This window comes from Amblyomma maculatum, chromosome 11 (assembly GCF_055883805.1).
Source record: "Amblyomma maculatum isolate TAMU_Amacu chromosome 11, ASM5588380v1, whole genome shotgun sequence".
NCBI classification, from domain to species: domain Eukaryota; kingdom Metazoa; phylum Arthropoda; class Arachnida; order Ixodida; family Ixodidae; genus Amblyomma; species Amblyomma maculatum.
Window position 1 is genome coordinate 24301553 of NC_139354.1, and position 17066 is coordinate 24318618.

Here is a 17066-nt window from a genome sequence, read left to right on the forward strand (position 1 = left end):
CACTAAGCGTTCTATCCTAACGCTTAAACGGCAGACACGCGTGGTTAGAGGGGTACAGATTCCTGACCAACAACTCTTATTCAGAAACTAGTTATCTGCTCCGCCTTACGACAGCGACGGTGTGATTTTTCGATAACCGCATTAGTTCTCAAATTTACAGTAAGCGTGGCTGATGTTTGATCTTCTTTTTCTTTTCAGGTTTACGGTTGGGTGGCTGCCCGCTTAACGGACCTCGGTACGTTAACAAGGGTGTTGGTTGTTGTGTTTTGACCAGTTTAATCCTAGCAGATGTTATTTATCCTTATCAGCGACCGCTTCCACGAGAGTCAATGTATATTTGTCGGCTGCAATTAATGTAGAGATACAGTATCTCGCGTACTGCTTTAGCTTATCTTCCGAATCCTTTAAAAGAAGCGAAATAGAACCATTTCGAAAGGCGAGATACATAAATGCAGAAAGTTGGATTTATGATGCACGGCTCTGTACTTTATGTGAGCTTCGGTGTGGCCCCGAAACTGTGTACGTAATTGATTGCCTTCCTTATAACAGCGTAGCAAAAGGCTCCTAATAAGATGAATTTTTTACGTGATGACTATGAAAAAATGCGGTGATAAGTTCAATCGACGACGTCAAAATGGCGACGAGTAAAAGCAACAACATTAGTGCATGCAATTTCTTCTACGTCTTCTCTCAGAAAATAAACGTTCGGGAATAAAAGGGTTAGGAAAAACCCACGTCAAATATTACTCGTGATAACACACAAGAGTTACCCACCATAGAATGTAGAAATGATAAAGAAGCAGTGCTTTGAAACTCTAATATTACACAAATTTTTGGACGTCACTGAGCTTCAGGCTATGCCAAAATGAGCAAACTCCACTAACTAGCCCAAGAAACAACCTTCTTAAGCTTCATTTCTCAATGAGCTCATAGATACATCTGATTTACTTTCCATTTTCCTTTCACTATTTTCTAGTCTTCGTTCATTCACTCCTTTCTGTCTCTCCTGATATATACATTTCATTTTAATTCTTGTGCAGAGCGTCCTCGTACTCAGCGCGACTACGAGTACAGCTTCGCATTCAAGATGTTCCTCTTCACCTTCCTCAACAACTACTCGACCCTCATCTATATTGCCTTCTTCAAAGGAAGGTGAGGGCGAGTGGTCTAAAACTGCCGCTTAGTAATGCTGGACGCGCACTGCCATTTTTCTCGTCTTGCCGTGCCGCGTTTGCATGTTGCGTCTAAGAAACATAATTCCATGTTTCTAGGGTATCTCGCACCCACCAAGGGCTCCAAACCCGCGGGTCATCTTTATTCGGTGCGATATTTCATGCCCTGCATCTTAAACCACGAAGGTTTCTCAGTAATGTTAAAAGTACTACATGAAACAATATTCAAGGTTCATGTAGAAGACTTCCTTTTTCAGCGCAGAATAAAAATTAAAGATTCGTCCTTTTATTGATTTACTCATTTTAGTTCTATTGATTTATTTACTTGGGACGCCGCGACGAAGTATTACACCAGGATGGCCCATTCGTATTCTGATAGGAGATTGCGAGTTGACTGTTAGATCCGACCAGATCATAGGCCTACATATGCATCATTTTGAAGGTAGCGCGAAAAACGAGGACCAGGAGTAGAAGGACACAACACGAGCTACCTTCAAAATGAACCAGATTCAACTCGCCCAACTTTCAACTTTACTACTACATATGCAATTTTATTGACGCTAAAACTTTTCTTCATTTTAATTGAGAAACTCGGCCGAGGAATTAATTAACCATGGCCCTCTTGAACGTGATGCCGGTGCTCTATTTCCGCATCCAACTGCTATCCTGACGGGTTTGAGTGCCTAAAAGGCATTTTTTGTGTGCTCACCTGTATTTTACTGCCTCTTTTCAATGATCCAGGTTCTCGGGGGATCCGGGTCGCGAGACCCACTGGAGGGGCTACACTCTTGACAAGGTTTGTCCAATTAGCATCAGAAGACCTTTTCTAGTTTATTTACTTTATCATAATTACCTTCTTGAAGATATTAACTCGAAAGGATCAGAGAAAAAAAGGACAAGGAATGTTGTGCACAGAAGGTACTACATTTTGCTTATTGATGTCGACATGAACATTTGTATGTTACCCAAAACTCCGCGTGTAAAATTCCTGCAGATCTTTTTAAATACCCAGCTTTGTATAACTCCGGTGCGACTGCATGAGCGGAGGAGCCTTTCTGCGTTTCGATCACTCAAACGTTTTTTGGCCAATCTCAGAAACACGTAAAATTATATTTCAGATTCACAATCAAAACGCAAATTCATCTACTTATCTTTGCCATAATGCTACGAGAGCAAAGCAAGACCTCGCAAATGTTATCCTATGGGTCAAATTGTATGCGTCCGCACTTGCTTTATTATTAACGTCGTAGTAAAATGATCTTGCACAACTCCCATTGTTTTAAACTTGCTCGAAATACGCGTCACAACAGGACATGGCCAATACCTACTCGATGTCTCTAAACATATATAACATAGTTGTTCAAGTAGGTGAGGATCTCAGAGCGATCAGTAAGATTCCAGCGACGAAACCTTCTTGCATAGCTGCCGCACCTGTTAAGGCGAAAACCTTTACATAGGCGCATGAGTGTGCGTTCGCCCTTCCGCCGAAAGTTTTACTCTACCTGTCAATCAAATGACAGCGGGGTTTAAGAAAAAAATGATCTTCCATGAGGAATCGAATTTCTACTCCTCCGATCGCCAGCCGAGCGCGTTAACCAACTAAGCCACGCCGGGGACGGCTGAACATATCTTAGTTCTCATTGTTTGGCGTCATGAATGCCAACGCAGTTGCTATGGAGACTATCGCTGCTGACGTTATGGCGCATCATAGCAACAACGTCTAAGGGCAGAAATTGTAGGACTGAAAACTAAGTCAGCACCGGGCCCCAATGGGATCACCAATAAAATTCTAAGGAATCTGGACGATGACTCCATTAATCTTCTAACGAAATTCATTGGAAAGTTTGGGAAACGAGCCAGTTGCCAAATCAATGGAAAACGGCAAACATAATACTAATACCCAAATCGGGCAAACCCCTGCAATTAGAAAATTTGAGACCAATTTCCCTAACCTCATGCGTAGGGAAGTTGCGGGAGCACGTAGTCCAGACGAGATTAACGGTCTTCATGGAGCAACACGACCTGTGGCCGCACGAAGTGGTGGGTTTCCGACCACACTTGTGCACGCATGACGTAATGCTGCGACTAAAGCACGATATCATAGACTCGTGATTGAGAGACGCCAAAGTGATCCTGGGCCTAGACCTCACCAAGGCCTTCGACAATGTCAGGCACGAGGCTATCCTCGAAGGGCTCGAAGTGCTCGGAGTAGGGGAGGGAGCGTACAACTACATAAAATACTTTTTATCGGGCAGAACAGCCTGCATAATATATCAAAATTTAGAATCTCCCACGATAGGGTTAGGAAGCTTTGCTGTAATGAGGTGGAGGAACATGTGGGAACAGAGGAATGGCTTTTCCACGGGCTCGAATGTAGGGCTCGGCTAAACTGCCTCGCATCCGCTTAATCGCTTGCGTCGTGAACTGACTGTAGGATTATTAACGAGCAAATGTTCCTGCAGTGACTTTTTCTTGGCAGTCCACAAGCTGCATCCTGGTCGATGACATGGTTTAGCATATTTATAATGTTCTAATAAGGCTTTAGGACCTGTATTGTCGCGAGAGACGGCGTTTTAGTGTTGCATATCATTCTGCTCATGAACGATTCAGTTTAATCATAGGCATTGTGACAAACATTAGATGTGTGTTTCACTGACGAATAATCAACACTATTTTAAGAGGCTTATCATTTTAATTACAAAAAAAAAAACAATACGATATTTTCATCAGTCTGCTTTTTAAAAGATACATATTCAAAACGTTGAAAAATATTTTGAGTGATTCGTATTGAGAGCCGGTAAATCCCACCCGGAAAAAAAAACTACAGAAAAGTTTGTTGTTACGACAGAATTTGTGCGTTCTTTAACGAGAGACCTTTCATGATAGTAGAACGTACTGTAGTAAAATCAGAAATTTCTGTAGTTACAAAAAAGTGCTACAGAACAACAAACAAAAATATACTACAGAAAAGCCACAGAACTACTGGAAAGTACAACAAAACTAAAGAAAAATTTAATGTTTATGACAGAACTACAGAATATTTTGTCGTATTTTGACATGGATCTGTAGTCTTTTTCGACTGGAATTTACTACAGAAAAAGCATGAATTTGGAGCATCTATGGGGATGAATACACTGACTGTTTCGAATTTTGCGGTGGACGTTGGGACGTCCTTCACAGCGCGGACATTTAATGAAGCCTCGGCTCGGTGTGACAAGCGTTCGAGGAAGTATTTTGTCTGCTTGGAATTGTCAGGAGATTATAGAAGCAGTTAAGGAGACAAATTAGTTTCTAAGTTTTGTTCACCACTTCTTGACCTTGCAGTGCGAAGGTGGTTGCCTGTACGAAGTGTTCGTCCAGCTGGCCACGGTCATGGTGGGTCAGCAACTCATCAAAACGGGAAATAAAGTTGTGATTCCGTAAGTAGAGGTCTAGTAACCAGTTTCTTCCATGAGAAACGTGTAGTGCTTAAAATACTGTCAAATTTACGTTTTTCAACGGCGATTCACTTACCGCATACGAACGAAATCAGTTTAGGCCTCCATATTGGTTCTCCTTGTGTAAATAGCGGGAAGAAATTCTGGCTAGTTTAGTTCATTCATGTCAGTGCGAGTCCTCACAGGATCAAGAATGACAGGGATCAGTGACGCACCACAAAATTTCGTGATGCTCTGTTGCTTTGCTTTTAAACGAACATGCACTCGGCTTCATCATTTGCTTGAGACGAAATCAGACCAGAGTAGTATGAAACTGTCTCAGCCACACGCCACTGCTTTCAGGATTGAGAAGTTCCTTTTGCTTCTCACACCTGATCGCGAAATTTCTTTGTCGGCTTTGCAATGAGCGCAACCATGAGCGACCGGAATTTTCTCGATACCGCAAAGCGAGGTCATTTTATCGCCTCCAATGGCTGTTAATTGTCTGTATGCGCACGCCTGCCCAACGAGTGCCTTCGTTTCTGTGTCACGTTAGAATGCTCGTCTGTAGTACCTTGCTCTGTCCTCGCCATGTCACAGATTTCTCTTAATTTTTTTAGCAGTGTCTTTGGAATGCTGAAAACATGTCCTGTTATGATTGTCGTCAGATTGGGCTTAAAGGTGCATTTAAGTCTAACGATTTGTTTTATTGAAGAGGTTCAAGAATCGCTCAAAACGCTTTGATAAGATTAAAATCGGAAACCTTGCTAGATTCCCTGCTGCGTTTCTAACCGTCATTCTTTCTCAGGCACTGCTTCTCGTTTTAGATGTTATAGTGGCGATCGAATCCAATAATAGTTTAATTCACTTCAAACTCTAGAAAAACTTCCGTGGCAACAAACTAGAAATAAAAAACTTTGTACAAGTTGAAAGTGCTTTTTGCATTTAGAAAGATAACCATTCCTAAGCATTGTGTTGACTGTATTGTGAAGTTTATAGCGCTCGCCACCCACTTGACGCAAACTTCTCATGCGCAGAACGCGACCTATTTCGAATTCATCCTCAATCGCCCAACATTATACATTTAAAATATTCCTTTCTGCGATAAGGTACCCTGGTTTACCTCGACATTGACCTAAAAGTTTTATTTTATGGCAGTGGGCGGCACCTGATCTCGAATTCACGACCTAAAAATACATAGCGTATTGTCATGGTAGCCAAATCTGATTCGGGACAATGAGAGTGCATTACGTTATCATGATAAAATACGTTTACCAGTATAATAAATAGGCCAATGAATTTTTCATTTGTGCAAGTCTGGTATGGTTAATCACTGTACCTAGCGTTAGTTACATAGTTTTGCGATATGAAGATTATGTGAGCAGCATTGATCTGAGGCATTAGGGGGTAGCCCCAATATCTGTCGTTGCATTTTACAGTTAAGCCCCGCCGGGGTGGTGCAGTGGTAAGACGCCCGACTACTGCGCCGGAGTTCCCGGGATCGAATCCCGGCCTCGGCGGCTGCGTTTCGATGGAGGCGAAACGAAGTGGCGTCCGTGTGCTGTGCGATGTCAGCGCACGTTAAAGATCCCCAGGTGGTCGAAATTACTCCGTAGCCCTCCACTACGGCTCCTCTTTCTCTCTTTCCACTTTCATTCCCACCTCCCTCCCTTCCCTTACGGCGCGGTTCGGGTGTCCACAGAGCAAGTGTGACAGTTACTGCGCCTTTCCCTTCCTGTGAACCAATTTAACTTTATTTTACAGTTAATTAGAATAGATGCAGTTATCGTGTAGTTATCCTACAGTGAGACATAATGAAAAATATACAACACTATACATCCTTCGGAAAAGGGGCCATCTGTGTACAGATGTAGGAAAAGCGTTCTTTCCGTTGTAATCTATAATGGTTAGGTAGTAGAAGGTATCAGGTTGGTTGGTTGGTTCACAGGAAGGGAAAGGCGCAGTATCTGTCACACTTGTTCTGTGGACACCTGAACCGCGCCGTAAGGGAAGGGAGGAAGGTGGGAGTGAAAGTGGAAAGAGAAAGGGGAGCCGTAGTGGAGGGATGCGGAGTAATTTCGACCACCTGGGGATATTTAACGTGCGCTGACATCGCACAGCACACGGACGCCACTTCGTTTCGCCTCCATCGAAACGCAGCCGCCGTGGTCGGATTCGAACCCGGGAACTCCAGCACAGTAGTCGGGCTTATCACTGCGCCACCCCGGCGGGTATCAAGGAGTAGGGTATAGATGGTCAGTGTAGTTGTGCCTCGTGAGATGATGGTCTCTTTGAACTGTGGATCTGTAATTGCGGTTTGACCCCCTTCACCTGCGCAGCATCTTCCAGGCCTGGTGGCGACAGCGACGCCGGCGGCTGGGCAAGGAGCTGCCCGAACAGCGCTCCCAATTGGCCCGCTGGGAGGAAGACTACCTTCTCGAGGAGTGCCCCAAGCTGGCGCCCTTCGACGAGTACCTCGAAATGAGTGAGCCAAAAAAGTAGAAACAAAAAAGACGAATCTAAGTCGAGATGAGGTGAAGGCCGGAATTATTGAATGGAAAACATATGCAAGAGAACTTATGATTGTAGCCTGCTCAGATCTGTTGTTACCTATAGTAACGCAGACTAAGTCTTTATTGTCCTCCTATTTTAGTCAGCCACTTTCTTATTTCTTGCTTAAAAGTTTTCAAAATGATGTCTACTTACAAAAGTGCCCGCAGTGGGAAGCCCAAATGTTTTGCCTTCCACATGCTACTAAAGTTCACCGATGTGGCCATAAGCAATGAGGGGTTTATCTGGATTGGGAAGGGTCTTTCGGGGTTAAATATATTCTAGAACCGCAGGTCGCAGTCTTTTTTTCTCCGGATAGGAAGGCAAAAATTTTGGCAATTTATTAGTACATTACCGAGAGGAAAATGACAACTGAGAGTGCCGTGCGAACGTCAGTAGGTGTACACACATCTCTTTTTTATTCATCAAAACCTATTTTTACGATCCTGAAAAACTGGTTTAACAACATACCTGCAATAGCAAGGTCGGGAAGGTGGATATACATCGGCATATTTTCAAACTCTTTCCTGACGCGCAGCAATGTATTTTCTCACCAGCGATCCAGTTCGGCTTCGTCACATTGTTCGTAGCCGCCTTTCCCCTGGCTCCGCTGTTCGCTCTCATCAACAACATCAGCCAGATTAGACTGGACGCGTACAGATACAGCAAGCGGCTGCGCCGACCCGTCGCCGAGAGGGCGCCGAACATTGGTAAGGGATCTCTGCAATTCTCATCGGCTCTCCAATACACAACTCAGTTAGGACGTCGGCCGCAGGTGCGTACCTGTGACAGCGCGCTGAATACAAACGCTCGACAGCGTAGTTCGTACTAAAGTCCGTGCCACTTTTTTGCGCTGCTGCAGCCGAGTCTAGGCTCTATTCATGTTTGTATATCCCTACTGAAAAAATTGTATGAGGCAATAACCTCACACTTTCTCACACATTCACACTCAATTCACATAAGAAATCACATACAAGTCGCATATAATTGCATAAGGTCTCACAGTTTCTTGCACATTATCATAAATTATGTTGATATTTTATGATAATGATGTGCACCGTATGAGAGTCTATGCGATTAGATGATATTTTATGAGGTTATTGCCAGGTAGAACTTTTGGTTTTTCAGTAGGGTAGCGACATATGATATATTGGGGGGGCTGTTCGACTTGCCTTTTGCCGTGTCTGACCGATAGGAAGAGTGCAATCTATTGACGGTCCCGTTTCGCCGTGTTTTGCTTATAGGTGCAGCCTTACACTCTCGCAAAAAAAAAAAAAAAATCACGTTGCAGCTTATTTATCTTGTCTTTCGAAACAAAATTATGAATTCGTCCTAATTGGAAATTGTATTGGTTTTTCGACCTTACAAACACATCAAACGCGCATTTTCTCAGCGTTTTCTCATTTTTACTTCTTTCAAACATCAGTGTTTAGGCCAGTTACAAAGTGCAAGTTACGTGTTTCTGCACACGTGTGGGACCACAGCCACAGTCGAAGCGCGGCAAAAAAAAAAAAAAAAAGCCCATTCAGAGCTCGCATTTACCCAATTCGTCATACACAGCTGAAAGAAAAGTTTAATTGAACTACATTTCATATACCATGAATCACCGCAAATCTATATAGAATATTGTCATGGCGGCATCAACCCAAATCTTCGCGACGCTGGCCTCAGTCCTAGTCACGCATTTCAGTGTTCCTGCTAAGCGGTCTGACGGCGGCACCTGATATTTACTTTGTAGTCTTGAACAAAGATTATTATCTCTGGCAAGAAAGAATTGCAAGCATCAAAGAATCTCACTCAAGAGCCAGGAACAGTCAGTTGTGTTTTAGGATCCTTTGCCTGCCTTTCAAAGTACATACTTTTTATGTATGCCTAAAAAGGCTAATCTAAAGATTTTTAATTGAAGCGTATCCGGCGCGCCTAAAGTGTTCTTGGCCCACTTGTAGACATATTCTAGTACGCAAGAAATAAAACTTCATTTCCTTTGTTTTAAGTACAATTCATTGACCTCGCATTTTATTTCTTATTTTTCTTCATATTCTATACACCCTTTCTTGTGACTGTTCTAGTCCGAAACTTTCTTGACGCAGAGTAGCATTCTAGTACACGGGCATGATAGTCTGCGTTTTGCTATAGAACTTATAAGTGTGCCTTGTGTTTTATGCGCACCACCTCCGGCCGTATTTCGCACTAATTTTACTCTGATTTGAGTTTGTTTAGAACGCCATACGTGAATCAAAGCTGTAAGAAGTGAAGAAAAACAGACCAACCACAGGCGCAACTTGTTTATATAAACGCCGTGCCGCTACTAGGTGCGCTTCTGACGCTGCCAAAGAGACCACGCTGCACCAATAAGTCACATAACTATGACGCAGTGTCTTTCGCTACTTGGAAGTAGCGTTGATAAAGCACCCCCCCCCCACCCCCCCCCTCCCACCTCCCGCTCATTCCGCAAGGGTCGCACCGACGGCCCACGTCCGTATCACAAGAAGTAGTCATAAATGTCAACGGTTGAAGTGGTACGCAAACAAAACGAAACGTCTCAAAATATACCTTATATTTAGTATTGTGATCCGTTATATTCACATATTTTGGCAACCAATTTTAATATGTTTATTATACGCCCTCGACAAAGAATTACGCTTAAACAGCCCATATATTATCTCACTATAAATGTGTGCTATTGTCCTAAATCAGGTTCAAAAAGCTAATCAAGAGATGATCCCCTTAACATTTCGGTAAGTCCAAATGTGTTCGATTGATCAGTGTGCACCCTTGACTATTGTCGGCTATCGCCACATCCTGGACGGTTTCCATGGTCTAGAGTGCATAGAAGGTTAAGGCTTTTCCCCGTGGGCAAAGGAACTTTAAAGTGGTTGGGATGGTCATATCTTAGCCCAATTGACCTCAACGGATGGTGTTTCTCGAACACGCATTTTCCTCGGTAGCCGTGTAATATTCTACGTTATCTAAAACATTGCTGCTGTTTCCCAGCGATTAGGCAAGACCTTATAGCGCTTTCTTAGCTGCTTCTCCACTTCTGAAGGAGAGTGGGAAAGCGCAACCTCCTAGTTGGACGAGCTCCACTGACAAAATTCTCTTGTAAGGTGATGACTGAACGACTGATTGGTTGATAAAGCGTTTCTTATTGGTAATAATTGACGACTGATGAAATACTGATCACTCGGGTCCTTTTTATTACGTTGGTAAATGTTTATGTATGGTCTGAATGACTGTTCCAGAGCTATCAATTCGTGCGTCAATGCATATCAGTGCCTACATCGAATGTCTTTTTCAGCACCCCACATATCTTGTTTAAAGGGAAACTGCACCGGTTTTAGATTTCGATGAGCTTCGAGGGGTCGAATGTTTACAGATTGCAGTTTAAACATGCGAAATATCTTGGCGCTAGCATTTGAATCAGTGGCGCAATTAGCGATTAAAACCGCGACTGTTATCAGGCTTCTCTGCACCGCACAGCTACGGCTGGGGGTGTGCACGATGACGTCATTGACGGTGCCAGTACATTTCTCGCACAGAAACGCTTGGTTTGCAGAGTAAAAAAACAACTCTACCGAAAGCAAAGCACTAGAGACGTTGTTTGGCAGAATCAGAAAAGGCAGCGCTGGGAGTGAGCGAAGGCAAGGGTAATAATAAATGGTACCGTCCGTGACGTCATCATCAAGCTTCTCTGCAGACCTTGGGTGCTCTGAGGAAAAGCTCGAGGTTTAATGATCGATTACGCCACGAGTTTGAATGCTAGCGCAAAAACACTTCACATGCATTACCTACAGCCTCTAGAAATTTGAATCCTTGAATATCGCGGAATTCTCAAAAAGTGATGCAGCTGCCCTTTAAACGTTAAACGCAAATTCTCACCTAAGCTGCCTAAGTTCAAGTGTATAACATCTCTTGTCATAGAGAAAAGTCTTACGTCTCCAGTGTAAAAGCTTGTCTTCTTTCTTGTAGGCGCTTGGCAAGCCATCCTGAGGATCCTTGCACGCTGTGCCGTGATTTGCAATGTGAGTACGCGCACAGCCGCAGTTGGAGATCTTTTCCTGTTGTTTTTATGTAAGCGTGGCGGATATTGCTGGCAATTACATATGCGTATGCATCTATCTAATGTTCTCGCATACAACATTGCCTGCTCAAAGAAGGTAGATCCTCCGCGCTGTCATCTACTACTCGCTCAAACGCTCGCGTGCTGTCAAGAATAAGAACGCGACATACCCGAAAATAGAAGACCGACAGGATGCTATGGCCACCAAGAAAGCCAGAAGGCTGGAATAGTGCTTGGTATTAAACATGACATAGAAAATTAAATGCGAGCAACGACAATTGTTGGTGTCCGGATCCAGGCACTGAACCTACACGTGTGCGAAATTCCGAAAGGCAGATGTGCGATATAAATGGGCAATGCTTCTGCGCATGATGTCGTGAGCCCTCTGGCAGCTCCTCAATCCTCATTTTGTGAGTTGTCACAGTTCGCATTTCAAATTCAATAGAGTAATAGACGACCATTCTTCCTATTCGGCTTTTAGAGTGGAGTTACTATATTCACTGTTCTCATCAAACTGTTGTTGCCGTCAGGGTGTCGGAAGACTGTTCAGTTTTAAGAGCGTTGTCAGCTTTGAACTTGCGAATCTGTAGAATGAGTGTGCGAACTGCAATCAGGTTTAGCATACAGAAATCTTGTTCACTACCTTCACTCGGGCGTGCCACCTTTCGGCATCGAAGAAGAAATGAGACAACTGGACCTTACTTAATATGGATGCTGTGCTTTGCAAGCCGTGCAAAGGAGCGCAGTGACAAAACAGCAATTTGAAGAAATTTAATTAACTTCAGGGTTTTTATGTGCATGCTATCATCCAGCAAGGTGGACGAACTACGCTCCTCAAGTGTAGACGAACTGATCAAAGTTCCAAAGTTTAGTTTCATAATTCTTCGACACCCAAACAAATTCGAGTAGTTTATTTCATTCCGAATTTCAACCCGGTTTCTTTATAAATATTACGCATAACGACGCCGAATAAAATTTGTAGGCTCTGGACATTACCACATTCTGCACTGCTCAGAGAGCGTTATCCAACGTGATTATTCACAGCCACGTAGTTGATAAAATAATCTACATATTTTATATCTAAATCTCTAAAAGCTCTTTAATTAATGTCTGGTCCAATTAAGATCCGCCTTACAGCCGCTGTATACCGTGGACATTTTTGCCCAAATGCCACTCCGATGAAGAGATTGCCACTCACAAGAATGATTTAGCCGTATATTTACGTAATTACCAGAAAACTGCTACCAAAGAGATGCCTTCTCGACTCAATTATTGTTCGCCTTCTCGACTGTTGAAACGTGAAGCTGACAGCTTCCAAAACTGAACTGGCCTTAAGGTAGCGCCATCTGGCGGCTCTCACATGTACTGCTGCAGGCGTTCCTGATCGCCTTTACGAGCGAGTTCATCCCTCGGCTGGTGTATCAGGTGCGGCATAGCAAGGGCCTCAGCCTCAGCGGCTACGTCAACTTCACGATGGCCCTGTTCGACACCAGCGACTTCGACGACGTCCATCGGCCCAACAATGGCACGCTCGACGGCTCCATCGTCAGAGAGTGCAGGTACCGCAGAGAGACTGACATACCTTCATTTCTGTCCCCAATTCACGTTTTTCAGCTTCATTGATCACTTTCATTGTGTAGCCGCAGATTTATTTTAAGGGTCTGCACGACAGAAACGGGATTCATGGAATATCACGTAAAAACAACCGTCCTGTTGCTTGGCCAAGCCCTTGAGCCATTATGCCATCGTTTATTCCCATTTTGACCCAGCTTATTAGTTGCATTCTGACACGGTATTGGCTATGCGTCTGCATCACAAACAAAGCGTGCTAGTCACGCGCACTTCTTAAACATGCGTACCCGTGAAGCAACTATTCATTGCCATGACCTCCCCCCCCCCCCCCCTCCCGGCATTCTAAGCTACTGATGTCTGGGAGCGAAGCACTATCAAAACGAAATATACCGAAGAAGCTGCATACTAGCTTACCGCGCACCACTTGAATGCTCGCTCCGCATATTGTGGTTACTGCGAGGCACCTTTATATGTATTTTTCTTTGATTCTGGCCAAAGTCAGGTTTATGATGCACTTAAATAGCAGAATCAAAATTTTAAATGATACCTTTCGCAGGTACGTGGGGTTTCGGGAACCACCAGGCACCGAGAACGAGTACCAGCTCTCCGGTACCTTCTGGGTCATCACTACCGCCCAGCTGTGCTTCGTGGTGATCTTCGAGGTACAATGTTGTCTCTTCGTCTGTCTCAAGATGCATTACAAAATACTTCCGGAATCGCAAACCCCAACGAGCAAGAACTTGGCAATATTGAAGTTAGTGACTCCGAGGAGAGCTACATTGTGTTTAGTGAAGAGTATGAATTGTGATGCTAATTTAATTCTCTTCATGCTGTCCCGAACATGATCGGCAACCTCTTCAACGTCCTCTATGACCTTTTAATTCAACTTCTTGGAAGCAGCTTCCATGCGCCATATTGCGCATAGCTTGTTAGCCAGGAGCAAACTGTTAATCAAAATATTGTGAGCGCAGTGCGTGAACTTTCACCTCTTTCATCTGTATATATATATCCATCAGCATCATCATCATCATCGATGGCTGCTGCTCGGAGCGTCGCGAGCTGTGTGCCAGCTGGTGTGCCAGAGCATGCTCGAATACCGATATTATGTCTAGCGTTTTATTTTATATATGAAAATGTTATCAACATGGACACAGCAGAAAGCACTCGATAAATGGTGGCTGGTCTGTTAAGAAAATGAGGAGCCGGTTGGCCATATTCTGTTACAACGAAAAACGTTGGGGCAGTACACAGAAATGGCGATGACGGGAGTTTCCGGTCCTTGTCTTTTCTTTTTGCTGGCACGTTTTGGCAGCCTCACCATGGTATATGTCCCAACGCTACGTCTTTTATTGGACCATATACTGCTATGTGTGGACATAAAATGTAGTTCGTAGCCATAGATATTAAAAGGAGGTTTGCACTACTGCTACTGCTGCCATTTCGTCATCTCGGAGGAGCTGCATAGTCTTTTCTGTGCTTGTCTACTTGCCCTTCCTTGGCACCACTAGGCCATACTTTTACAATACGAAGTTGTAGTACATCGACCTGATGACATGCTCAGTGTACTTAGCATTCCCCACGAAGGGCTGGTAACGTATTGTAGGTTTCCTTTACCCAGCCATAGTGTAACGCATACCTATTACCTCAGTCTGTCCACCTATTCTTTGCTGTGTTCAAAGGCCGCTTTTAAAGGAATACGCAGCGAGGTTAAGAAGGGGACACTTTACTCTCGCGTGAACATTCGACGCTTCGCATTCCTCCTTCTTTTGCAGCACGTGGTGTTCTTCATCACGGGCATCGTGGCTGGCATGATTCCCGCCATGCCCAAGTCGGTGGCCCAGAGGATGAAGCGAGAGCAGATCGTCGTACAGAACCTGATCGCCAAGTTCTAGGGCACCGATGACACTGCTTCGCTTTGTTGCCGGGCCAGAGCGTTCCATGGCCCAGTCTACAAACCTATTGTTTCACTGCTCTTCCTTACTGAATTTAGCTTTCGCTTCTACTTCCAGACAATCATTTCGCTTTACGTTTATGCAGAAACGGTCTCCTTTTTTCACTCTCTTTTTAAACGAACACAACTTGTACAGATAATTGAATGCTATGGCGAGTGCTTAAAACATCAAGTGTTCCTTCTTTTCTTAGAAAGGGCATTTTTCATTTTATTTTAATCCTAGATCTCAAGCTTAAAATACATGTACGTGTTCATTTTTAAGTCATGAAATCCTACTGCTTTCGGCGACATACATCACAGTCCTATGGTAGCGCTGATATAATGTGTCATTGTCCAAGAACACGAAACGGATCTCCTACTATAAGTTTAAATTGCAAGAAAAGAAGGCCGCCGCTCTTATTGGTAATCTTGTCGCGCCTTTAAGCTTCTCTTTTGATGCTGGGTTCTGTTTAAGGACTATAAACGCAGGATACCCAACTCTATAGATTGGAAGTTGCATTTGGTCAAGAGAGCTGACACGCTGAACCTCACGTATAGCAAAGCGAGGAGCACATCGCTGCAAATGTGTCGGTCAAGTTCAGCGAAGGCACGGAAGGAAAATATATTCAATGCGGCGTTTTATTGAAGACTAGCTTCAAAACTGGCGTTGTGAGCGCGATAGACTGTGACATAGGACCAAGGGACTGATGTGCCAGCGCTGCTGGAGTGACCTGGACAGAGTGCGAGGACTTATAATTGTGCTTTGACGCAGATCACTCAAATAAAGATTGTTTTCGTTTGTTCACAACAAAATACTGGTGCTACTACTACTAGATGTGTATTACGAGAGTTTACGTTCGTGTAGGGATCTGTTCTCGCCGTTTGTAACCACCGCTGGTATTTGTTATGTGCGCAGACCGCACCTGTCGTTTATTGTCGTTGGAAAGCCTCCGTGTGGAGACGTATGGCCGCATTTAGTTGACTGCAAAGCGAATCGAAACTAATTTAGCTCTTTCATTTCATTTTGTTTTGCAAACTGCACAGAATTACGGCATTTATATTCGGCCATCGATCGCACAATCAGAGGGCCTTGAGTGTTATTAGACTTTCTTTTTCCGTCGTTACAGCATACATTCGAACTTTTGATGGCTCGATTAGGGGGCACAGTATTGTAATTTGACTTCCTTTCTTTGAAGTCGAATCGTGTTGTGCCTTTTATGCACAATACTCTTTGGGCGTATCAGCTAAGAAATCGAATGTTGACTCTACTCTGCAGTTCAGAATACTGTTGTGGAGCAAATAGTTGCTGCCTGTGAAACGTGTAGCTTAATAGCAGTGGTAGTTGGGATGAACGTACACCATTTTAATGCTTGCTCTCCAAGCTCAAAAGCGTCAGTACTTATTCGGCTGTCTCTCATTTGACCTTGCAATGCCAACGTCATCTGTCCAAAAGCTTTTATTTATTAAGGATGCCATAACAAAATCGCAACATGTCGAATAAGAACATCTTCAAAGTAATGTGATCGGCTAGCTTTTGCGAATACGACCAGGGTAAAAAGCGCGTAACTTTGCGGTACAGCCCAGAGAAACTCGATACGAAAAATTTGAAGGGCCCATCTCCGCATTTAAATAGAAGACTTGACAGTGTTAATGCGTCCGTCAGTACGAGGCTTGTAAAACTCAAGTGTAGAGTTGGATTGGCTGCTCGGGTTACTACGGAAAGTATTAACAGGTCCCGACAAGTGACGAGGTGTCGTCTAAGAACAACGTTTAACGTTGCACCTTGTAAAAGCAGCCAGAGAACCAAAAAGGAAGGCGGTACTCCCCTCATGGGGCTGGGACAGGTAGGTCCCCGCGGCGTGCGGCGGGGGCTTGCCTGCCACCGAATATTTATTTGTAGGCCGTCATTGCACCCGCCACCGCTTCGGTGGTGGACGACGGCTGTTATTGCGGCGCGCGTCTTCCTCTCCCTCTTTCTTTTCTTTCTTCTCTATTATCTCTTCTATCTGCACGAGGCAGAGGAGGTGGTTCAGCTACAGAGCCAGTAGCAGGTCCATGCATATTCTTTCCCTCCTTCCTACAGCTCCAACAACAAGGCGATACATTCATAAAGCAAGTTTCTCGATGGGGGGGGGGGGGGGGGGGGCACTCGGCGGTTAGAAGCAGAAGGGGAAGAGTCAAAGAACAGCGCAACGGTCGTCCCCGGAGCATGTTCAGGATTTTACTGCTTCCGAATGTGGCATTGGGAGACAGCTCCGTTCGTTTTACTCGCATCATGCTGTAGAAGTAGGCACTTGCTGAAATTTGCCATGCATGATGCATTTATATGACGTTGGATAAAGACGCCGTAGAGCAGAATGTGCTAC

At 44.2% G+C, this 17066-nt stretch overlaps 1 protein-coding gene across 1 annotated transcript in view; it reads left to right on the forward strand.

Moving 5' to 3' along the window:
* LOC146173165 (anoctamin-4-like) overlaps window positions 1-15431 on the forward strand; it is a 45894-nt gene extending 30463 nt beyond the window's left edge. Inside the window, exons 20-29 of the mRNA XM_084585149.1 lie at window positions 199-235; window positions 1041-1152; window positions 1914-1968; window positions 4497-4591; window positions 6928-7073; window positions 7696-7848; window positions 11108-11160; window positions 12573-12757; window positions 13327-13432; window positions 14543-15431. Coding sequence (XP_084441275.1) covers window positions 199-235; window positions 1041-1152; window positions 1914-1968; window positions 4497-4591; window positions 6928-7073; window positions 7696-7848; window positions 11108-11160; window positions 12573-12757; window positions 13327-13432; window positions 14543-14662 — 1062 coding nt within the window. The 3' untranslated portion in view covers window positions 14663-15431. The remainder of the gene's footprint in view (window positions 1-198; window positions 236-1040; window positions 1153-1913; window positions 1969-4496; window positions 4592-6927; window positions 7074-7695; window positions 7849-11107; window positions 11161-12572; window positions 12758-13326; window positions 13433-14542) is intronic.
* Window positions 15432-17066: the final 1635 nt, after the last annotated feature.